The following is a 23,765-nucleotide window of genomic DNA, read 5'->3' on the forward strand; positions in this document are numbered from 1 at the left end:
GTTTTGGCTCAGATTGATGCCCACTGGCCCCTCAACACCACACATCCAGTTCCTGTTCAATACATACAAACCTAAAATCTATGCCTTACACCCATACAAAACCCCCCTCTCACACATACACTGCACTCTTAATGTCACCTCGAACCCTGATGAACAATATGAGGAAGACTGGGACGAGAACATGGCTCATCTACAACCCAAGATCACATGTTCAAGTATAGTGTGTGGCAAAGAAGGAGTGGCTGCAGAGGTTAAACTGGATGACTTTGCTGAAGAATGGTACCAGCTCACAGAATCTGCTCCACATGTAACACTAACTGTGGGATTTGGCCATGAAGCTTGCAGTCTAGGCCCCATGATGAAGAGAGCACAAGGTTTGACCTGGATTGCCACCACAGACCCAGAAGTTCTCAAGGCCGCCAATGAAGACATGTGGAAGTTCAACATCCCTGCCACCACGGAAACCACACTCCCAGAACACTTGCCCATACCAAGACATCACGGTTTGTCCTGCACTGGACACACCAGACTACACCAAGCCATTTCATCTTGATGTTGCAGAGATGGGTGGTGTTGTGAATGCAGTACTATTCCAAAGGCGTTCAACAGACCGATGTGTCCTCATTTACCATTCCTCCAAACTCGACACGGTCGAGACAGGACAAAGTTCGTGTGCCCGATACGTTGCAGCTGTAGCGAAAGCCATTGTCAAAACCAGCCATGTCGTCATGGGACATCCAACTCAGATTCACACCCAGCATGGAGTTGCCGCTTTCCTCCAGAGCAAAGAGTTCACCTTCAGTGCAGCCCGGAAGACCAAACTTCAGGTCCAGTGCACTCAGTCACACATAACCTTTGTTCCAAGCATCAACAACATGGCCTCCAACATTGCCAGTGGGACACCCCATGTGTGTGGAGAACTTGCGATCAAGGAAAACAAGACCAGACCTGATTGCAGACCCCATTCTGAATGCTGATGCCTGGCTGTACACGGACGGTTGCTGCTACAAAGGAGAAGATGGCAATGTGGCCACCTATGCTGTAGTGCAGCAACACCCAGATGGAAGTCACAATGAAGCTGCAATCATTCCCCAGCCAGCTTCAGCTCAGTTAGCTGAAGTCACAGCCCTCACAAGAGCCCTAGAGCTGGGACAAGGAAAATTGTAAATGTCTACACTGACTCTGCATATGCACATGGCGCAGTTCAGCTTGATGGCCCGTCCTGGATAAGACGAGGCTTTCTGACCACCGGTGATCAACCGATCAGACATCAAGTTCCAACGAGACACCTATTCACAATTTCAGCCCTATGGTGGCATCCACATCTCGAGAGCATCTCCAATTTATTTTGTGACGAATGTTCCATTTGTGGGAACCCCAATCCTAGAAGACCTTTCCAAACGCCCATAGGTTCATATCCCGTTCCTGCCGTCTGTTTCCAAGACATCAGTATAGACTATACAGATATGGGCGCAGACATGAGAGTGCAGGGAATGAGATACATGTTGGTAATGGTATGTAGGTTTTCTAGATGGGTTGAAGCCATCCCCCCCAGACGGGAGGATGCAAAGTCAGTGATCAAGAGGCTGCAGAAGGACTTGATCCCCCGTTAGGGGGTTCCACGGTTCATCCGCTCAGACAATGGCACACACTTTAACAACACACACCTAAGAGAGGTAGAGGCTGCCTTGGGCATTCACCACAAGTTTGGCTCAGTGTATCATCCACAGTCACAAGGCCTTGTAGAAAGAGCCAATCAAACGTTGAAAACCAAAATTGCGAAGGTTTGTGCAGACATTAAAATGACATGGGTTGAAGCCCTGCCATTTGTGTTGATGACAATGAGGTCATCCCCAGGCGGTAAGACACACCTATCGCCACATGAACTGTTGACAGGCAGAGTTATGCCTGGTCCACCCAGGGATGGAGGTCACGTGCCACCCCTGGATGTACATTGAAATGTCAAGTAATATGAAGGTTTTAACTGCTGTTACTGTAGCTCTCCCGCAACACTGTGTTCATTACCCTCTTCTCTTCTCCCTGTATAACAACAGCTGCACCTCCCGTCACCAGTCCGTCAAACTCCATAAGTTCGCGGATGACACCACCCTATTTGGGCTCATCTCTGGTGGGGATGAGTCCACCTACAGGTGGGAGATTGGCCATCTGGGGACATGGTGTGATCAGAACAACCTGGAGCTCAATGCTCTGAAAACAGAGGAGATGGTTGTGGACTTCAGAAGGAACCAAGCCCCCCCCCCACCTACATCACCCTGAGAGTCGTCACTGCGGTAAGAAGAGCTGAAGAAGTTCAACCTGCCAAGCCACACCGCCCATGGCATATAGCACATCCACATTCTCTCCTGTTTTGCATTTTACTTTTTATATCTTGTATATATTTTGTTTTGTTTTATATATAGGTATTTCTTTCTTATGTGAAGTACTTATTGTGTTTTTAAGTACTTATTGTGTTTTTATGTTTTATGTTCAATGTATGCACCTTTTTTACCAAAGAAACTTCCAGGTAGGTGTAAACCTACTTGGCAATAAATCCTTTCTGATTCTGATTCTGATTCTGATTCTGATTCTGATTCTGATTTATGAGACACAACATCAGACTGTCAGGATAGCATTGCCTAGCAGCCAGCAGATTAGAATAGGAGCTTGATGGAGAGAGGCTTCTTGTCACTTCCTGGATTCCGGGACAAGAGGCATGTGACTACAGCTGTGGACCAATAAGGGAGAACTAAATTGATTTGCGGTGACACCCCTACAATATTTGATCACATTACTTTCTACTGTTATAACTATATCAGCCTTCTGTTCAGGGCCATTATTGACTACCTATTGCTAACTGATTTAGCCTGGGCTGTGATAATTGTTAAATACTTTAATTAGACCAGACTCTTCTAATCTTTGGGATAAACGAACACGCCGACAATTCCCCCGTGAAAACAATGGAAAACGCAGTTTCTCGGACGTGTACCACGGTGATACGATACGGAAGCCTATTGCAGTTACTTGGCTTCCGTACTTGGAGTTTTTTCTGAGATAATTATCTCAATAAAACAGAGTTTTTTCTTACATGCTTTTATTTTGAAAGTAACGTTCCTGTATTACATGTTACTTAAAGTAAAACGGATATAATAATCGGTAAAATGTACAAGATGTACTTAAAAGATATGTATTATTATTATTATTATTATTATTATTATTATTATTATTATTATTATTATTATATCCCATGTGACTGTTACACCATTACATATCATATCATTAGATTATTATCAGTGATGCATTAATGTGTTTTCCAGGATCAAGACAGATGCAAGTGGCATGAAAACGATAAAATTAAAGAACACACAATACTTTTTGTATATTTAACTATAAGAAAGTATCACGTTACAGGTAGATTAAAGTACATTTACAACCATTCATCCACTCACAACTGTTGTTCTTCACTTTCTTTAACATGGAGTTGATCTTGCAGGTGTCATTTTTGCAGCCTTGAAGCTTTTTCGTACTCGGTTTGTCTGTTCATCACTTTGACATCAGAGGTGTCATGTCTGCTGTCACACTTCACTTCCTCTGCTCCGTCCTCTTAGTGTCAAACCGTTTCACACTGAGCCACTAACGAGCGACCTCCTCATCTGGTCTCATCGCTCTCAGGCTTCTCTCCTCCTCTGCAGCCACGATGCTGAGGGGTCTCTCAGCCCGATGGGGTCTTTTCCTCCTGGCTGCTCTGATTCCTGGTAAGTTCGATGATATCCAGTTTAATAAACTGGAGTGTGAACTCTTTGTGTGGCTCAGTGTTTATCTTCGTCTGGAACAAACACATTTCAGTGTTTGATGGAACGTCAGTGTTTCTGTGCTTCTCGTGCAGATCCTCTGTTCCTGAGCCTGGCACTGATATCATTATATATTTATATATTTATGATAACATGCAGCACTAACGTCTGTTTTATAAAATATACCTGATGATGATCTCTAATGATTCATTTAATGTGTCTTTATTGATAATGACAGTTGCTGCTCTCTGCTCTGTGTGTTCTCTGGTTTCCTGTCTGACTCAGTGATCGTTGCTGCTGTGGTCTTTACTTCTCCCACTCACTCTGTCTTCTCTGACTTTGTGTTTTAAACATCAGATGACATGACAATAACCACAGTTCATACGAATACCACAACATTTCCACATCTACTGGTTCACCTTCAGATATCTTTGAACAGCGGCAGTTGTAGCTTTCAAACTGTTTAATCAGAAGCTATTGTTAAGTTATTGTGACTGTGACACTTTGACTGTATCTAAACTTGAGGAAGTTAAACTGGTGAAAGATTGCAGCTGGTTTATTGAATTTGAAAAGTTGTCTTGTTCTATAACAATAATAAAATGTCTCTTCCTCCACCAGGCGTCCAGCTCCAGAGCAGCGACAGCTCTGTCTCGCCGGCCCCCGGCTCTGAGGGAAATAACTTCCATCCGGTCCTGCAGCCCACTGAGGCCACTCCTCCATTAGGTACACACAGACACAACACAGACACAACACAGACACAACACAGACACAACACAATAATTATCATGAAACATGCGAACAAAAGAACCAGTTCCTGTTGCAGAAGGAATCATGAAGATATTGAAATCCTGGAATCAGGGCACGCTGAAGTATTAACTAATTATTACACATTGACAAGTGTGTTTGTGTTTGTGTCTGTGTGTTGGTTAATGTATGTATGTGTGCACATTATGTGTATTTGTGTGCACAGGGAAATACATGCTGAAAGGTCTGGATGGGAAAACATGTATCAGAGCCACAATGGGAGTCGAGTTCATCGTCATCGAGAAGAAGGTTAGAGGCTGTGACTGGCTCAGCACTCTGTGTGTGGGTGGGTGTGTGTGTGTGTGTGTGCGTGTGTGTGTGGGTGGTGTCCAGCCTGTTTCCCTTGGTCTGATTGTGTGAACGTTATATTTTTCAGTATTTCAGCCCGTGTTGCAGAAAGAGTGTGTTTGTGTCAGCATCTGTTCATAAGGTGTTAGAATTTGGTTTCCTGTTCAAACTCAACTTGAAAAGAAAAAAAAAGAGAAATTCAGACTCAACACAGCAAACGTGAAATAAACATGAACGCCCTCTTGCACGAATCAAAGGGAAATGCGTGAAGAGACGATGACTCCATTGATATCAGTAACTTTTCTCTCGTCCCTCTACAGACCTGGTACTTCAGCCTGGACCCGACCAGGGTCCGGACGACCGGCTACTGTGATAAAGAAGCTGCTGTTCTCTCTCTCACGCTGCCAGGAAACGCTGCCAGTCTGCAGCTCACCTTCAAAAAGGTACAAGACGCACAGATTCACATCTCAGACCCAGAACCGGACATTTCCCAGCATGTGTCACATAATCCTGTGATATGAAAATGATAAAGACAACGTGATTCAAGTTTTTCATTCATGTCTCTTTCGGAATGTAAAAGGAATTTGCAAATTCCATGTGAATCGAGGCAGAATGTTGCACTAAGCAAAAAAGTTCATGTACAAACATCACACAAATACATTTCCAAAATATTCAGAATTTCTGGCATTATGAAAATAACTAAAAATAAACTGAGGTTTTCTTCCTCCACTGCTTGAAATGCTTTAAAAATGTTATATCATCACATGATTAGAAATTCAGCTACATCAAGAAAAAATAGTCGGTCAGGTTTTTATATCTATATCAAAATTGAGGTTAAGTTTGTTTATTTGGTAAAAAAGTGCATCTGTTCATAATCCAGAGATTTCTGAGTCGATCTCTGTGTTTTCATCTTCAGGAAAATAAAGTTTTCTACATCACCAAGCTGACGTCTCACCTGTCTCCTCTGCCTGTTTGCCCGAAATGTGCAAGTAAGAGCAGACAGAATAAAAAGGAGAAGACGATAAAACAGTGTCTGGATATTTTCCAGCTGTGAAATGAACCCGTCTGTGTCCCCCCCCCCCACAGATAAGACGTTCTCTGGCATTATGGACCACGACAAGTTGTTCAAATCCGAGAACGGTCGCAGCTTCAACTGCAAATCTGAGAGTTTGCTGTTGATGTCGTCCGAGCTGAGGATCAAACTGGTCCCGCTGCAGTTTCAGGCCTTCACTCTGCTCAACGGACGCTATGGAAAAGGTGAGCGAGCAGAACCACGGCCTGGAAGTGATCGTACGGAACTGAATATAGTTCTGCAAATTAAAATGATATTTCAGACTCTAAAATAGTAAATGGTCTCTGGCCTGTAGCACTTGTTTAGTGTTGGTGAGCAATCAAAGTGTTTTTCAGTACAAGACGCATTCATCCGTTCACACACTTTTGATCCAGATGTCAGGAACCGGGTTTCGAACTATAAACATTCTGGTTAGTGTACAAACCGCTCCTCCCCTCGGCCACAATGGACTTGATTGAGTTTCATCTCTGGAGTTCAAACCAATAAGGAAGCTGTGCCGGATGAAAATTATTATAAAAAGTCTGATCTGTGACGTTTGTACTGATGAGATGAAAGATTCATTTTCTTTACTATCTGTGACCACCGTGCTCCTCTCCTCTGTTGCAGAGGTGGAGTGCTGGGCTGACTTCAACAAGCGAGTGATTCCCATCATCATCGGGGCCACAGTGGTGGGCCTCCTCCTCATCGCTGCGCTGACCTTCCTCTTGATCAAAGACCGCCGCAGACAAGGCTACGACGAACTCTGAGAGATTCACTCCGTCTCAAAGAATGTTTCATACAAAGTTTTTGTCACAAAAGGTTTTTAAAGTCGTCTCCTGAACCTGCGCCTGAATTTGTTAAATGTATTTATTTGACTACTAATTTTAAGCTTGGAAAATAAATACATTTCATTTTCTCTTTGTAACTGGTGTGAACCTGAATTTCAGTTTGTTTTAAATTTCTCTTTAACTTCTGTGATGACTTTAGTTCACTGCTGTTTGTTTACATTTTCTGATTTGCTGTATTTTGAAAAGTTATTTCAATAAAAAAAGAGACTGAAAAGTAGTTATCACCTCAGATGAATGCATTCCAGGAGCCTGCTGGTCCTGGATCTGTTTACCTACTGCACAAAACTGTGAAATTAATAGTGTCCATTTAAAATTTGCTCTGGCTTGCAAAGTCACTCTTCTTGTCAATAAATTTCAATTAATGGTTTAAGAGTGAAATTACTTCTGTAATAATTATTAATTATTAACTGTAATGACCTCCTGTAAGTGGATTATGTGACAGGGGAGAATAATACTACCGTTAATATTATAGAAATACAATAGTAACGATGTGTTATTATTATTGTTATTAGCAGTACGGTTGTTGTTATTTTAAGAAACGATTAAACACCAAATACAAATATATACAAATAAGATAGATAGATAGATTACTTTATTCATCCCCGAAGGGAAATTAAGTCGTCATAGCAGCCGGTACATTTGAATACAATAAAATACAATATAATAGAATAAAAAATTAAATATAAAATATAAAATATTGCGGTAGAAAGAATAAAAAAAGAAACACAAGATAAATGGGTAGATAAGGTGCAGTGGCAGATGATTGTAATAATACTGATGATATGATGGTAATGTTATGTTAGACAGTATATAAAAAACTATTGTTATTATTATTTAAAGAAACTACTAAAAACATATATTTATAATAAATAATAAACACCTCAGCACCACCTGTATATCCTGTGGACCCCCCCCCCCCCCCCCTGCTGGCGGAATGAGCTCACTACAGCTTTCTCCCCACCTCCAATATCTGTGCTTCTCATTGGCTGTGGACGCTACGGAAGCCTGTAAAGACCACTCAAGGTAAAACAACTCTCGCGTGTCATTGACTTTTTTCCTGCGTGTTTCACTTTTTTTGAAGCGTCAGATTTCCACGAGGCTTTAATCTGAGGATTCATCTTTTATTTCACTTTCAGCTGCTGCGGTGAATTCACGCGTCGCTTGTTTCCCCGTCCGGCTGCTCGCTCTGCTAGCCCAAGCTAAGCTAGCAGCTAGCTAGCAAGCTGCTGGTAGCCATGGCTGCAGTTATCCTGAGTTTCCCCAGTCTGCAGAGTCTGAGGATCTTTACCCAGAAAATATCAATGAAATGCTAAAATGTGTACATCAATCTATCTGCTAGTGTATAACAGTGTGTATAAGTACAGGAGGGATTTTTTCTAAAAAAATTCATTCATATCTTGTACATTTCTTGAACTGGAATGACAGTCTCTTTACTTTTTATTCAGGAGGAAGAGCAGAGGGATGAGGAGGACAACGACTGATCTCTTTGTGTGTTTTTGGTGGTGGCGTTTTTTAATAAAAAGCCTTTTTTTGCACTTTTCTCTCTTCTCAGACTGCTCATTTAATATGTTGCACATGTGTTATGATTTGTCAGCATTTGCCCCTCAAGGCTCCAGTGAGTGTGTAAGATATATAGGTGAAAGGAAAGTATTGGCAGCAATTGATTATCAAATAATCCTACTGATGTTGTCAATAGTGTGTAATCATCTGAATCGTACAAAATGATGGGCCCTTTATGTTCAATATCTGGCTCTTTTTTTTTGTCGGTCATTGCTCGATAAATCAATCCATGAATGATGAACTGAACTGAAAAAGCCTCCTGGATGAGAGGAGACACGTGGTCCAATTTAACACCTCACTTCAATAAACAATAACGTATGTTTTAACAAAAACAAGCTTTAATAAGTAGAATATTACTAATAAGAATACTAATATTCACGTATGATTAGTGTCATCCTCTGCCTGAGTGACTACCGCCCAGTAGCACTCACTTCCATCATCATGAAGTGCTTTGAGCGGCTGGTCCAACCATTCATCACCTCCTCCCTCCCTGACTCTCTGGACCCTCTTCAGTTTGCCTACAGGTCAAAGAGGTCGACTGCAGATACCATCTCCCTCACCCTCCACACTGCCCTCTCCCACCTGGATCACAGGGACACTTATGTGAGAATGCTGTTCATCGACTACAGTTCAGCATTAAACACCATCGTCAAGTTTGCTGATGACACCACTGTCATAGGCCTGATCACCGGCCACGAGGAGAAGGCCTACAGAGAGGAGGTCAGAGCCCTGACATGTTGGTGCCAGGACAACCTCCATCTCAACGTCGGCAAATCGAAGGAGCTGATGGTGGACTACAGGAAGAGACGAGGAGAAGAACACGGCCCCCTCTCCATCAATGGGACCACGGTGGAGCGAGTCAGCAGCTTCAGGTTCCCCGGGGTCAACATCAGTGATGACCTGTCCTGGACCCATCACACAGACTTCATTAGGAAGACGGCCAGGCAGCGACTCTTCTTCCTCCGCAGGCTGCGGAAGATCCACATGGATGAGAGGATTCCCTGCAACTTCTACAGGTGCACAATAGAGAGCATCCTGACTGGCTGCATCACCGCCTGGTATGGCAACTGCACCGCCCTGAACCGCAAGGCTTTACAGCGGGTGGTGAAGTCCGCCCAGCACATCACCAGGACGGTGCTACCATCCATGGAGGACCTCGACACCCAGCGGTGCAGGAAGAAGAGCAACCGGATTATTAAAGACCCCTTTCACACCAGCCATAAACATTTTTACCTGCTGCCGTCTGGCCGACGTTAAGCAGCACCCGGGGCCTCACCACCAGGCTCAGAGACAGTTTCTTCTCCCAGGCCACAAGACTCTTAAACTCCTCTGAACTGTAATAACTCCACCAAACTAGCACCGTGGCATATTTGCACTATTGCACAAAATTGCACTACTGTTCGTTCTTTCTTCAGATGTATATATATTTTTAGATATATATATTTTATTTCATATATTAAAGTTTTGATATTCTATTTTACACTATTTTATTCAATCATTTTTTTTTTTTTTTATTCTTGCATTGTTAGAAGAGAGTCTGTGACTCAAGCATTTCATTGCCAGCAACTGCTTAATTGTTATCTCTGTTCATTTGATAATAAAACTCTTGAATCTTGAATCTTGTACAAATGCTCTGCATGCAGAACGAAAACGGGGAACAGCATCTTTCCTACTTATACTGCCCAACTAGTCCACTGATTTCAAAAAATTGATTCAACTCCGATCAACAAAGTTTTGATTCGGTATCCAATTTGATTCAATATCGATTCAGTTGTGGGTATGTCAGTCTACAAAACCAACTTAGCTTGGATATGAAATACATTCTCAGGTCGTCCTCTAACTAGTGTCATGGTTTTGTCGACAGCACCTCAAAACAGCACCAGGGTTTTCCCTTGTGTCATGGCGCCACCTAGCGTCTGCTTCGGGCCAGCTCGGTGGCTGTGATGCTGTTGATCCACCACAAGAGGGAGCCCGACACCTGCAGTTGCCCTCTTTTCCATTTTGAGAAAAATGAGAACAAGAAGAGAACAAAAAGAGAACAAAAGAGAACAAAAAGAGAACAAAAAGAGAACAAAACAGAGAAAAATGAGGAACGCTTCACGAATTTGCGTGTCATCCTTGCGCAGGGGCCATGCTAATCTTCTCTGTATCGTTCCAATTTTAGTATATGTGAGACCGAAGTCTCACAAACACGAAGAGGTCGGGACCTGAATATATACCCCTTCGAATGCGGAATATTCCTTAGTCACGGTGCTGAAATTTTGGGACTTAACATGGAGCTCAGACAGAGGCAGACACAAACCTGGAGCCTAACAAACTCTCTTCGGAAGTCGATTTATCAACCATATTTATTTATTAAACTCCACGTTGTTCACAAGCTCACAGAGCTGATGGGAGAAATATTCAGATGAGCCCTTCGTCACGGCAGCCTGATTGGTTGACTACAGGCGCGAGACCAAAAGCTCCACCCACAACCCCCCTCTCAGAGCTCTGTTTCATTGTTCACGCTGGGCAAATTCCTGTGGGGGGGAAGGGTGTTCCAGACTCCCCTATCCTTAATATTATTGAAATGCTATTGCCTAAATAAGTGTAAGTAGTAACATTATGTAACACTAGCTCCCTCCCTCTTGCTGTGTTACTGACTTCCTGTAAGTCGCAGACACAGGAAGACACAGGAAGACACAGTGAGAGAGACCGAGACACAGTGAGAGAGACCGAGACACAGTGAGAGATAGAGCGGACTGTGTGTTTCCATTGAGAAGCAGCAGCCCTGGTGAAGAGGTTGGGGTTAGGGCTGGGGTTGGCCCCAAAACCACAGAAAAGTGCTGTGTTTCTGTCGTGTGTCATTGTGAAATAATGTGTGTACAGTAAGGTCAACTGTGTTGTTAAAGCTGTCGCCTTCTTCCAGTTCGTTCTGTTAGGAGTTTATATTTAGCTGGAGTCTGTGTTTGACTGAAACTCTATATAAAGAAAGGAGGGGGGGAAAGCAGGAGCCGCCTGGGCCAGATATAAGGCCTCTATACAAATCATTAATAATAACCTTTTGATCTCTGTGTTTAATATTTGGAATTAGCTAGAAATGTATGTGCGTCAAAAAAGCTGGTCAGTCTCACACCTGTCTTGATAAGAGAGCCGAGAAATTTTGTTATGATTCATTTGGTGCAGCCGAGGGAGCAGGAACATTACATTTTCTACTCAAGGCTAGTTTTCTAACGTTTATTCTAACTGTTGCGGGTGGAAATCAAAGGAGAGGAGTCGTCGTTCTCAAGTTGAAGTTAAGCAAGTTTATTCAGAGGTCACAGGTCAGGAAAACGCGGTGTCCAGCAATTGAACATGCATGGGTCTCTAGTTCTACGCAGGAGGCTGCACAGGAAGAAAGACGCTTAAACAGAGTGCGCACATAGATTATATATTGTTATATTGGGCGTGACTGGGGTTCGTCTTGGATTGGTCAAAACTAGATGGAGGCCGCTGCATCTAGACGGGACAGTGCCTCATCCTCTTGGAATGACGCGTGATGAAGATGTCGTACGTGCACTCCGTTGTCGTGGTTACCAGAGGTGATAATGTTGCTGTATCAGTGCAGCTGCGTTAGTGTGCTATCTGGGAGAGATTGTGGGCCAAGGTCTACTCACTGTCTCTGTGCGAACTGAATCAGGGAGCTGGGATGTGTGATATAAAGTGTTGACTATGAGTAAAAGGTATAAGGAATATATGTGGTATATCAATATGAGTATGTATTATGTGTTTGGTGTATGTCAATATGTGTATGTGTTATGTGTTTGGTGTTTGGTGTATGTCAATACCTGTGATATGAAAATGATAAAGATTCAAGTTCTTCATTCATGTCTCTTGCGGAATGTTAAAGGAATTTGCAAATTCCATGTGACCAGAGGCAGAATGTTGCACAAAGCAAAAAAGTTCATGTAACAACATCACACAAATACATTTACAAAATATTCAGAATTTCTGGCATTATGAAAATAACTGAAAATAAACTGAGGTTTTCTTCCTCCACTGCTTGAAATGCTTTAAAAATGTTTTATCCTCACATGATCAGAAATTCAGCTACATCAATCTATATCAAAATTCTCACAACAAATGATGAGGTTATGTTTGGTTATTTGGTAAAAAAGTGCATCTGTTCATAATCCAGAGATTTCTGAGTCGATCTCTGTGTTTTCATCTTCAGGAAAATAAAGTTTTCTACATCACCAAGCTGACGTCTCACCTGTCTCCTCTGCCTGTTTGCCCAAAATGTGCAAGTAAGACCAGACAGAATAAAAAGGAGAAGACGATAAAACAGTATCTGGATATTTTCCAGCTGTGAAATGAACCTGTCTGTGTCCCCCCCCCCCCCCACACACACACACAGATAAGACGTTCTCTGGCATTATGGACCACGACAAGTTGTTCAAATCCGAGAACGGTCGCAGCTTCAACTGCGAATCTGAGAGTTTGCTGCTGATGTCGTCCGAGCTGAGGATCAAACTGGTCCCGCTGCAGTTTCAGGCCTTCACTCTGCTCAACGGACGCTATGGAAAAGGTGAGCGAGCAGAACCACGGCCTGGAAGTGATCGTACGGAACTGAATATAGTTCTGCAAATTAAAATGATATTTCAGACTCTAAAATAGTAAATGGTCTCTGGCCTGTAGCACTTGTTTAGGGTTGGTGAGCAATCAAAGTGCTTTTCAGTACAAGTCGCATTCATCCAATCACACACTTTTGATCCAGATGTCAGGAACCGGGTTTCGAACTATAAACATTCTGGTTAGTGGACAAACCGCTCCTCCCCTTGGGCCACAATGTGTCAGGGCCCCTGCCTCACCTGCCTTCTAGTTTCTCTCTCTCTCTTTCTCTCTCTCTCGCTTGTTGCAGGTGGCGTCACTAATTATTGATGAGGTCCTGGTGTGCTGGAGTTGGGGCTTTGATTGACCAGCTGCCTTTATAAGCTCCACTCCTGCTCTCAGTCGGTGCCGGACTATAGACTAAGCTTAGTCAGTTTATACAGCCAAAGAATCAAGTTAGACTCTGAAGCCTGTTTGTTCCCTGTCTGACCTCCTCTGTCTCCCTGCCCAGGACCAGCAGCTGGACTATTTGCCCCGACTCCAGCCCCTGCCTGCCTGCCTGCCTGCCTGCCTGCCTGCCTGCCTGCCTGCCTGCCTGCCTGCCTGCCTGCCTGCCTGCCTGCCTGCCTGCCTGCCTGCCTGCCTGCCTGCCTGCCTGCCTGCCTGTTATTTGACTATTGGATTCCAATAAAGCATCCTTTAACTTTACTTCTGCCTCAGCCTCTGTCTCTGCCTCTAAGTCCCAAGACCTGGCCTTAACACAATGGACTTGATTGAGTTTCATCTCTGGAGTTCAAACCAAGCAGGAAGCTGTCCCGGATGAAAATTATTATAAAAAGTCTGATCTGTGACGTTTGTACTGATGAGATGAAAGATTCATTTTCTTTACTATCTGTGACCACCGTGCTCCTCTCCTCTGTTGCAGAGGTGGAGTGCTGGGCTGACTTCAACAAGCGAGTGATTCCCATCATCATCGGGGCCACAGTGGTGGGCCTCCTCCTCATCGCTGCGCTGACCTTCCTCTTCATCAAATAACTCTGAGAGACTCACCCCGTCTCAAAGAATGTTTAACACACAGTTTTTGTCACAAAAGGTTTTCAAAGTCGTCTCCTGAACCTGCGCCTGAATTTGTTAAATGTATTTATTTGACTACTAATTTTAAGCTTGGAAAATAAATACATTTCATTTTCTCTTTGTAACTGGTGTGAACCTGAATTTCAGTTTGTTTTAAATTTCTCTTTAACTTCTGTGATGACTTTAGTTCACTGCTGTTTGTTTACATTTTCTGATTTGCTGTATTTTGAAAAGTTATTTCAATAAAAACAGAGACTGAAAAGTAGTTATCCCCTCAGATGAATGCATACCAGGTGCCTGCTGGTCCTGGATCTGTTTACCTACTGCACAAAACTGTGAAATTAATAGTGTCCGTTTTACATTTGCTCTGGTTTGCCAAGTCTCTCTTCTTGTCAATAAAATACAATAAATGGTTAAGAGTGAAATTATTAACTTTAATAATTATTAATTATTAACTGTAATGACCTCCTGTAAGTGGATTATGTGACAGGGGAGAATAATACTACTATTACAAATTATATAAATACAATAGTAACGATGTGTTATTATTATTATTAGTAGTACTGTTGTTATTTTAAGAAACGATTAAACACCCAAAACAAATATATACAAATAATAAACTATTGTTATTCATATTTAAAGAAACTACTAAAAACATATATTTATAATAAATAATAAACACCTCAGCACCACCTGTATATCCTGTGAAACAACCCCTCTGCTGGCGGTATGAGCTCACTACAGCTTTCTCCCCACCTCCAATATCTGTGCTTCTCATTGGCTGTGGACGCTACGGAAGCCTGTAAAGACCACTCAAGGTAAAACAACTCTCGCGTGTCATTGACTTTTTTCCTGCGTGCTTCGGCTCTTTTGAAGCGTCAGATTTCCACGAGGCTTTAATCTGAGGATTCATCTTTTATTTCACTTTCAGCTGCTGCGGTGAATTCACGCGTCGCTTGTTTCCACGTCCGGCTGCTCGCTCTGCTAGCCCAAGCTAAGCTAGCAGCTAGCTAGCAAGCTGCTGGTAGCCATGGCTGCTGTTATCCTGAGTTTCCCCAGTCTGCAGAGTCTGAGGATCTTTACCCAGTGAGTCCATCACACACACACACACACACACACGGACACACACGGAGACACACTGACACACTCACACTGTCATGTCTGATGTGTTGTTGTGATGCTCCTCCGTCCACCGCTGACACAATTAGCTCGTAATGCTAACCTGACCAAACGCTCTGTTGTAGCTCAGATTGTAAATAATATGCTTGTTGTCATTTGTAAACACAACCAGGGTAAAAACACGTGATTCCTCAACTTGACAACAACACGTCGATAAAGAGTTTCTCAGTTTCTGAACTCGTGTTGATGCAGACGAGACGTGAGCAAGGTTAAACACAGGTAGCAGCTAGCAGGGTTAGCATCATGTAGCTTGGACTTCAGCTGTGTTTGTTTACATGAGGTTTGTCTCTGCAGTGACTCAACCTGCTGTTTCCACACTCACTCATTCATTCATGTGTTTCTCTTGTGTTCAGGAAGCTGTCATGGTCCCGGAGCGGCGTGAGGCTGGTGTCAGGAGGTGAGTTCCTGCTGCTCCCACTCTCTTACTGGTCCTGACCAGGTTCACTCAGGGTCAACGGTGGTCTGGTGTTGGACCAGAAGAAACCGCTCAGTGCAATACTTACATTAAAGAAAAGCAAGTTAGAAAGGGCTTTATGTCACAAAAAGTAAAACACACAACTATACACATTCAGAGCTGCAGTGTGACAACCGTTATTGTGTATGTGATGCATCAACATAAGGACTCATAACTTACCACTGTATAAATTGATCACCAGAGTTCATTTTAAAGAGCATCAACATGTCGGTTGTTAAATCTTCTCCAGGAGTGCGGAGGATCGAGAAGGTGCTGATCGCCAACCGGGGAGAGATCGCGTGTCGTGTGATGCGCACGGCGAAGAAGATGGGCGTCCGCTCTGTGGCGGTGTACAGTGACGCAGACAGAGACTCCATGCACGTGGCCATGGTGAGAAGATTGATACCTGCATATAAATTGCATATGTTCAGGTTTCAGGCTCGTTTTCTTAACCCGCCCGGGGATAATGTTTTTGTTTAGCTTGTACTGATCAGTTTTATCTCCCTTGGTTTGTTCTGTAGGCAGATGAAGCCTATCACATCGGTCCTCCGCCCTCCCAGCAGAGTTACCTCTCCATGGAGAAAGTTTTGGAAGTGGCCAAGAAGTCTGGGTCACATGTGAGTATCCTGCAAAAAGGAGACCTCTGTAAATATGTATAGACTCGGAATCATTATAACTTCTTTTTTAAATCTTGTGTGTGTGTCTGTGTGCAGGCGGTCCACCCTGGATATGGCTTTCTATCAGAAAGCACAGAGTTTGCAGAGGCATGTAAACAGGAAGGCATCATCTTCATCGGCCCTCCTTCGTCTGCCATTCGAGACATGGGCATTAAGAGGTGACACACACTTCATATCTCAGGTTGTCTCTAAGTATTTAATCGTGTCATGCAGTTATTTGTAAGATTATAGATTATAGATTAAACTGCTTTTTGTCCATTCTCAGCACATCAAAACACATCATGTCAGCTGCTGGAGTGCCAATCATTGGTGGTTACCATGGAGAGGACCAATCAAACGAGAGGCTCCAAGCGGAGGCTGTTCAGATCGGATACCCTGTGATGATTAAAGCCGTGCGTGGAGGAGGAGGGAAGGTAAGAGGACGGGATAAAAAACGATCATGGACAGTTTGTCATCACAATACAAGATAAAATGGCTCAAAAACATACATCTGATGAGGTAACATCATTGTCTGTGTGTCTGTGTGTTTGTGTGTCTGTGTGTTTGTGTAGGGAATGCGTATTGCACTCACAGACTCAGAATTCTTAGAGCAGCTGGAGTCTGCAAGACGAGAAGCCAGAAAGTCCTTCAACGATGACGTCATGCTGATTGAGAAGTTTGTAGAGGACCCCAGGTAACTTGTACACACACACACACACAAACACACACACAGACTCACACTCACTAATTGCTAACCAGCCACTTCTCCCTCAGACACGTGGAGGTTCAGGTGTTCGGGGACACGCACGGTAACGCCGTCTATCTGTTTGAGAGAGACTGCAGCGTCCAGAGGAGACATCAGAAGATCATAGAGGAGGCACCGGGGGTGAGTCCATGTTTGAAAAGTTACTGGGAATGAAAACAACAGTTAGAAGGAACCAATGGTACTTGAGTTTTAAGTTAATCTAAAAACTTAAAATGTAACCATTTTCTCCGGCAAATTTAAATTTCAGTTTGCAAGATCTTTCAAATCTGACTTGAGGTCAAGGTTCAATATTTGTTGAGCCAATTATCTCCTGGTTTTATTGTTGGCGATGTAAAGTGGATAAAGTAGGTTGTTGGAAATGTCTTTTATAATAGTTTATGTAAGTTATTCTAACTGTGAACAAGGACAAACAGCCTGTTACACCAACATTTGCTTCACACTTGTTTACTTAAACCCACTGATAAACATTCCTCAACTGTTCCGTGTTTACACAGTTTCACAGATTTCCTTATTCTTCCTTTCAGCCTGGGATTAGTCCGGAGGTTCGGAGAAAACTCGGAGAAGCAGCAGTCCGTGCAGCCAAAGCTGTGAACTATGTAGGAGCAGGTGAGACACACACCTCCTCACATTCCCTCAGACCCACAACACACGGTTACACTATATTTACACAACATTTTGTCTTTTCTGTGGAGGTACGGTGGAGTTTATAATGGATGCCAATCATAACTTCTACTTCATGGAGATGAACACCAGGCTGCAGGTGGAACATCCCGTCTCTGAGATGATCACCGGAACCGACCTGGTGGAGTGGCAGCTCAGGGTGAGGAGGGGGGGGGGGACACAGACAGAGGAAACTGAAAAACTGAAGAAACTCACAGTGGTAAAGATGTAAACACTGATTCTGTGTGATGTCATCCTGCAGGTGGCAGCAGGGGAGCGTCTGCCTCTCCTCCAGGATGACATCATCCTCGGGGGTCACTCATTCGAGGCGCGGATCTACGCCGAAGACCCAAACAACGACTTCCTCCCGGGGGCGGGGCCTCTGCTGCATCTCTCCACCCCCCCACCGGACCAACACACCCGCATAGAGACCGGAGTCCGGGAAGGTAGAGAGTCGCAGAACAAGGACTTCACCAGATACATTCGATAATCCCTCTGTTCTTAAAAAAACTAAACAAATTGGGAGCTCATCATAATTTTCCAATCATTTATACAAGAAGTAGAAAAAGTATCTCATCAACGTGTGTGTTTGTTTCCAGGGGACGAGGTGTCGGCTCATTATGACCCAATGATCGCTAAGCTGGTGGTTTGGGGGAAGGACCGACCAGCTGCCTTGAAGAAGCTGCGTTACTGCTTAAGACAATATAACGTAAGAAACACACAAGACCATCACAAGATCAGGAAACATCTCTGGGTGTTTTCACTTTCTTTTCATTCCTTCTTCTTCTTCCTTGTTCTCCTCCTGTCCTCAGATCGTAGGACTGAACACGAACATAGAGTTTCTGCTGAGTCTCTCGGGACACCCTGAGTTTGAGGCTGGGAACGTGACCACCAGCTTCATCCCCCAGCACTACGCCGACCTGTTCCCCGCTCCCAGAGCTCCCACTGGGGAAACCATCTGCCAGGCCGCCCTGGGACTGGTGCTGCAGGAGAGGAAACACACACAGGAGTTCACACAAACATCCACAGGTGAGAGGACGAGACTTTTACTGTCAGGGCAAAGGATCTCACCTGGAAAAAAATAACTTATTTACTAAGTGCACTTTGTGTGTCTGTGTGTGTGTGTGTGTGTGTGTGTGTGTATGTGTCTGTGTGTCTGTGATTCTCAGATCCCTTCTCTCCATTTGGCTCGAGCAGCGGCTGGAGAAGCAACATTCAGTTTAACAGAAATATGACGCTGCAGGTTGGAGACAAAAGTAAGTACCAGTCACTCTGTTTGACCGTTACTGCCCCCTGGTGGACAGGAAGATAATGAATGCAGTCACACACTGACAACAGAGTTTAGATCATAGTTCAGTCGGGGCTGCAACAAATAATATCTATAAATAAAGATATATACTGTATATATGAAGACAACATTACAGCTTCCCAAAGGCAAATCCAACACATCTGTATTGCCCCCTGGTGTCTGACTTTAGTATTGGCAGTAAACCCCTCCTCCATGTTAGTGGGTGGAACACGGACTAAACTAAAGTCAGATATATTTTTCTTGAAGATGGTTTCACCCTGAAGATGTTCCTCTTATCTGATGTGATAAAAAAAGGGGATGAAACCTCATGATTGACAGCTGAATATTACTGTTGAGTGTGTGTCAGTGGGATCGTGACACTTCGGCTTCAGGTCGTGATTATTACTGCACAGACTCCGAATGATGTCACAGTGCAAGATGCTGCAGGAGGAAGTTTAGGAAGTTGAGATGTGTTGTCCATGATGTGTCCATATGCAACCATGTAGATCTTTATGTTTATGTACACACAAGCACAAACACACAGTCAAATATACACATACACGTTGATAACTGACAAACTGCAAACAGATAAATAGAAATCATAGTGTAGTCGTATGTATTTATTTGTTTAGTTTGATTCTGATGATTTATTCAGCACCTTGATCGTCTGTTGACGTTTGATCTTTGTTCGATTACATGAAGATCTGATTCATTGGGTCAGCAGCTGTTTGAGTTTAACGACAGTTTGAATAATTAAGTTCAGAGCCGCTCTGCCCTGCGACACTTTGTTAATGAAGTCACATTCATTATTCAATGTTTCTATTAAAAATGTCACTGCAGAGCCCAGAAATAGGTCCAGTGCTGCTGCTGTGAAGATGATGAAGATGATGAAGATGATGTCTCTTCACTGTTTTAATGAATCCTAAACCTTTTCACAAACCTTTTCCTCTTGTCCGTGTCTCCAGAAGTTGATGTGGTGATCACGTATAACAAAGATGGAAGCTATAATATGCAGGTGAGCTGGAAAACAACTCTTCTTTTTATAACTTCAGCGTCTCATAAACCTGAATGAGAGAAATGTCCCACATTGTGGATTAATTAAATAACTTTAAAAGTTGATACTAAATGTTTACTTTATGTTAGCATCACCAGCAGCTGCAGTAGTATAAGCTCTACATAACTATGGAATCTACTGTTGTTTCAGATTGGCGAGGAGTCATACCATGTGACCGGAGAGGTGGAGTTGGAGGGCGGAGCTTCGTTCCTTCACTGTTCTGTCAACGGAGAGAAGTCTCGTCCCAAACTGGTGATACTGGAAAACACGGTTCACCTGTTCTCTACGGTGCGTTCCCAGTACCAGCTGCTTACACAACACCAGCTGAGTTCCTCCATGACAACACGTTACTTCTTTCTATTTGTGAAGATCTGCAGTTTTCACATGTTTCACAAGTTAGTGAAGCAGAAAAAAACCCTCTTAGATAATGTTAATTATTCAAATTTACTTGGTATCAACCCTTTTTCAAAGATTCAACTTATTGGAAAAGTTCAATTAAATGAGATTTCAGTCCATAAAATTCAGACATGAGTGTGAAAAGTTCTGCTCAGTTTCCTGGAAGCTTCATCGAGTTGTTGTTTTATTTAATTAATATCACAGTTAAAAGTTTCTGGTTCTACAGAATATTTGTCTCTTCTGCTTCAAACAACTTATTTAATGTCTCTTACGACCAAACCTTTATTGATGAAACTCTACCTTCACCTCTGTGTTTGTCAGCCTCAGCAGTTTTACAGCAGTAAAATAAAAAGTCTGTATTTGGTTTTTGGACTTGTTCTGTTTTCAGCTGTGCATCGAAGCTTCCCTGAGTTCATTAAGAGAGAAACTCTGTTCACTGACATCAGGGGAAATTAAAGTCTGTTCTTTTCCTCTCACCTCGGTGAACTTCTGCTCTCTGACGTGTTTCTGTCTGTTCTGCAGGAGGGAACTTCCCAGGTGTCCGTCCCGGTGCCCAAGTATCTGGCCGGTGTGAGCGGCTCTGGGGCCCAGGGCGGGGCCGTGGCCCCCATGACGGGAACCATAGAGAAGGTCAGTAGGGCTGGAGCTGCACAGAGATTTTAATTACATTATAATTAACACTTTTCTAAATGTAGATGTCAATGATTCTTTATCCAAACCTTTAACAAAACTCATATTCAAGGTCCAGCAGTAAAAGTCCATAAACTTATATAAGGAAATATTGATTTTACACTTAACTGGGTAAAAAATAAGCTTCATAACAAACCAATCAACAGACTGACTGATGGTTTTAATATATTTTCATTGTGTGGCTGTGTTATTAAACACTTTAAGTCTCCTGATGACAGTAATGGACTCTGTGGAATAAATGTTTGTTCATTACTTTTAATTTATGAGGAGACTTCTGATTATAATATAATCTATAATATAATATTTGAAAACCTCCTGACAGCCTTTGTTGATCTACTATAATGAAACGATCCTGTTCCTGTGATCAGGTGCTGGTGAAGGTCGGAGACACAGTGGCGGTGGGAGACGCGCTGATGGTGATGAACGCCATGAAGATGGAGGTGAGAAGCTCCTGCTCCTCCTCCTCCTCCTCCTCCTCCTCCTCCTCCTCCTCCTCCTCCTCCTCCTCCTCCTCATCCCATGATCTCACTTTGATCCAGTTTAAAACTCACTCCACTGAGTTTCTGTTAAAGTTGATTCTTTCTTCTGTGTTTGTCTGCAGCACACGATCCGGGCGCCGAAGGCCGGCGTGATCAAGAAGGTTTTCTTCATCGAAGGTTCTCAGGCCAATCGCCACGCTCCTCTGGTGGAGTTTGAGGAGGAGGAGGAGGAGGAGGGGGGGGAGGAGAAGGAGGGAAGCAGCCAGTGAATTCAACAACCACAAACACACACAGGCAGGAAGGAGAGAGACGGAGCTAGTTACTGTGACATCAAGAGCGTCCCCGTCAGGACGTGAGTTACCTGATTGGTCCGGTTCAGTCTGGAATGGATCGAAGCCTCGAACACAAAGAGACCAGACGTGTTCCTGAGTTGAACTCGAGTCACCGACTGTGAATAAAGATGGACGACGACGTCTCTTCATCTTCTCGCTGAACAAAGACGAAGCTGAATTATCATAGTCTGCGCTGTAGCGACCGACCAATCGTGAGTCAGTCTCAGCTGTCAATCATCTTCATCCTGTTTTTTGTTATTTTTATAGCATCAAATAAAACTAAACTTAACAAACACTGAATTATTGTCTAGATGGTCCATGTCCCACTTATGGGGACAGGATGGGGTTTAGATCCTGTACTGTAGCCAGCCACCAGGGGGCGGTATAGATAATTTGGCTTCACTTTCATGTCGTCCATCCTCATTTACAGTCAATGATAAACACCACAGAGATCTTTAATGTGCAGTTGCCTTTCACAGCCGAGTTTTGACTGTTGTTTGTTTCTTCTCTTTTCTTTCTTGTATTTATTCAGTTTCTTTCCTCTGTGTTGTTTTCTTTTGGTTTCTGTTCTGGGAGTTGTGTTGTCTTTGTTCTGCACAGTTTGAGGGACCTCTGGGCTGAAGACACACAATGTCAGGTCTCGTTTTTCTGCTTCATACACAAACACATGTGGAGCAACTGAGCTAAACACTAAAACACAAAGTTTGAGTTAGAAGATGAGAAATGTGACACACAACTGTCTTTAGCCGATCAGGGTCAGTTTCTGAAATCTAGAGGAACAAATATTCAAACTGAATTTAACGACCATGGATTTATTATCACTGCTCAGTGGAAACTATCTTTAAAGTTCACTGGATTGATTTTCCTCTTTTTTTTTTTTTTAATGAGTTGAAGTTGTGTCAAACAGGACAGAATTTAATTGTCACTAAAAACTGTTATTTTTTAAAATTGTGTGGTTTTCAGTGAGCTTGATAAAGACAGAAACTTGGTGTGAACACTCACTTTAGTTATTTTATTGTGGGGAAAACGTTTCATGAGGTTTGTCTTTCATCTTCTGTTCTTCCAGACTGAATCAGATCTTGTATCATGGCTGAGCAGAGTTAAAACCTCTTGAGGAGAAAGACCTGATGAAAGAAGAGGCAGAAAAACACTCCAGAGATAAATGAGCTGCTTCCTTCAGTGTCTTTGTTTCCAGGCTCATAATAATAAACCTGAAAGAATGAAATGTCGGTCGCAGGATTTAAACCGATGTTTGCTTTTGTGTGAATCAAACCAACAAGACGACGTGTTCCTCTGTTCGTCACTAACGTTACTAACCGTGTGTTCTGGGGCCTTGTAGAGTAAAATTAATATTGTAGATAAATGAGGTGATTTCAAAAGAAAGATGATTGTAGAAACTGGATCTGATTCTGTAATAAAGATTTGTTAAAGTAAACCCACGTCTGCGTCTTGTGATACTTGATACATATGTGTTTCTTCTCCAAACGTTAAACAAATTCATCTGGTATCATGTTGGAAACGTCTGCTACACAACACATAAGAGTAAATGCATCTGGAACATTGGAGAAATATTAATAATTCATGTTTGTGTGTTGACTGGAGATCTGAACATCAGCTCAGCAGGTTTCTTATTAATCTGAAGCAAACACACTCGTCCTGGTTGTTATTGTCAAATTTTCAGTCTATAAAATGTCATAATTATGTGACAACAGTTTCTAGTCTCCACATCCAACTATTACCATTTAATGTGTCAGTGTGATTTATGAAACAATTTCTATTGAAAATCAACTGTTTGAAGTTTAAAACCCACAAATTCCAATGTTCAATCT

General features: G+C 42.9%; 2 protein-coding genes and 1 non-coding gene across 5 annotated transcripts; 2 read left to right on the forward strand and 1 right to left on the reverse strand.

The window, feature by feature from the left end:
- The first annotated feature begins 3,541 nt into the window (after positions 1-3,541).
- On the forward strand, positions 3,542-14,399 carry LOC128448438 (lysosome-associated membrane glycoprotein 3). 2 transcript variants are annotated; one of them, XM_053431088.1, is made up of 7 exons: positions 3,542-3,752; positions 4,407-4,511; positions 4,759-4,841; positions 5,201-5,323; positions 12,532-12,604; positions 12,715-12,885; positions 13,834-14,399. In XM_053431088.1, the coding sequence occupies exons 1-7, from the start codon at positions 3,695-3,697 to the stop codon at positions 13,941-13,943; spliced, it is 723 nt and encodes a 240-aa protein (XP_053287063.1). In that variant the 5' UTR covers positions 3,542-3,694; the 3' UTR covers positions 13,944-14,399. The 2 variants fall into 2 exon arrangements, with proteins under 2 accessions (XP_053287063.1, XP_053287062.1); XM_053431087.1 differs by lacking the exons at positions 12,532-12,604; positions 12,715-12,885; positions 13,834-14,399 and adding exons at positions 5,797-5,869; positions 5,967-6,137; positions 6,559-7,149 and having other exon boundaries at positions 3,571-3,752.
- LOC128448780 (U6 spliceosomal RNA) lies at positions 10,421-10,526 on the reverse strand. The gene has a single exon (XR_008339808.1). It is a non-coding gene; the product is annotated as a U6 spliceosomal RNA (small nuclear RNA).
- Positions 14,400-14,754: 355 nt separating the features above from the next.
- On the forward strand, positions 14,755-23,371 carry mccc1 (methylcrotonyl-CoA carboxylase subunit). Of its 2 annotated transcripts, XM_053431092.1 has the most exons (20): positions 14,755-14,800; positions 14,914-15,068; positions 15,515-15,558; positions 15,866-16,005; positions 16,137-16,232; positions 16,329-16,450; positions 16,558-16,705; positions 16,844-16,965; positions 17,046-17,157; positions 17,562-17,643; positions 17,730-17,857; positions 17,960-18,143; positions 18,297-18,406; positions 18,510-18,726; positions 18,867-18,953; positions 19,951-20,000; positions 20,190-20,327; positions 20,958-21,065; positions 21,494-21,565; positions 21,727-23,371. In XM_053431092.1, the coding sequence occupies exons 2-20, from the start codon at positions 15,013-15,015 to the stop codon at positions 21,871-21,873; spliced, it is 2,163 nt and encodes a 720-aa protein (XP_053287067.1). In that variant the 5' UTR covers positions 14,755-14,800; positions 14,914-15,012; the 3' UTR covers positions 21,874-23,371. The 2 variants fall into 2 exon arrangements, with proteins under 2 accessions (XP_053287067.1, XP_053287068.1); XM_053431093.1 differs by lacking the exon at positions 14,755-14,800 and having other exon boundaries at positions 14,807-15,068.
- Positions 23,372-23,765: the final 394 nt, after the last annotated feature.

The sequence above is a fragment of the Pleuronectes platessa genome, chromosome 9 (genome assembly GCF_947347685.1).
Source record: "Pleuronectes platessa chromosome 9, fPlePla1.1, whole genome shotgun sequence".
Lineage (NCBI taxonomy): Eukaryota > Metazoa > Chordata > Actinopteri > Pleuronectiformes > Pleuronectidae > Pleuronectes > Pleuronectes platessa.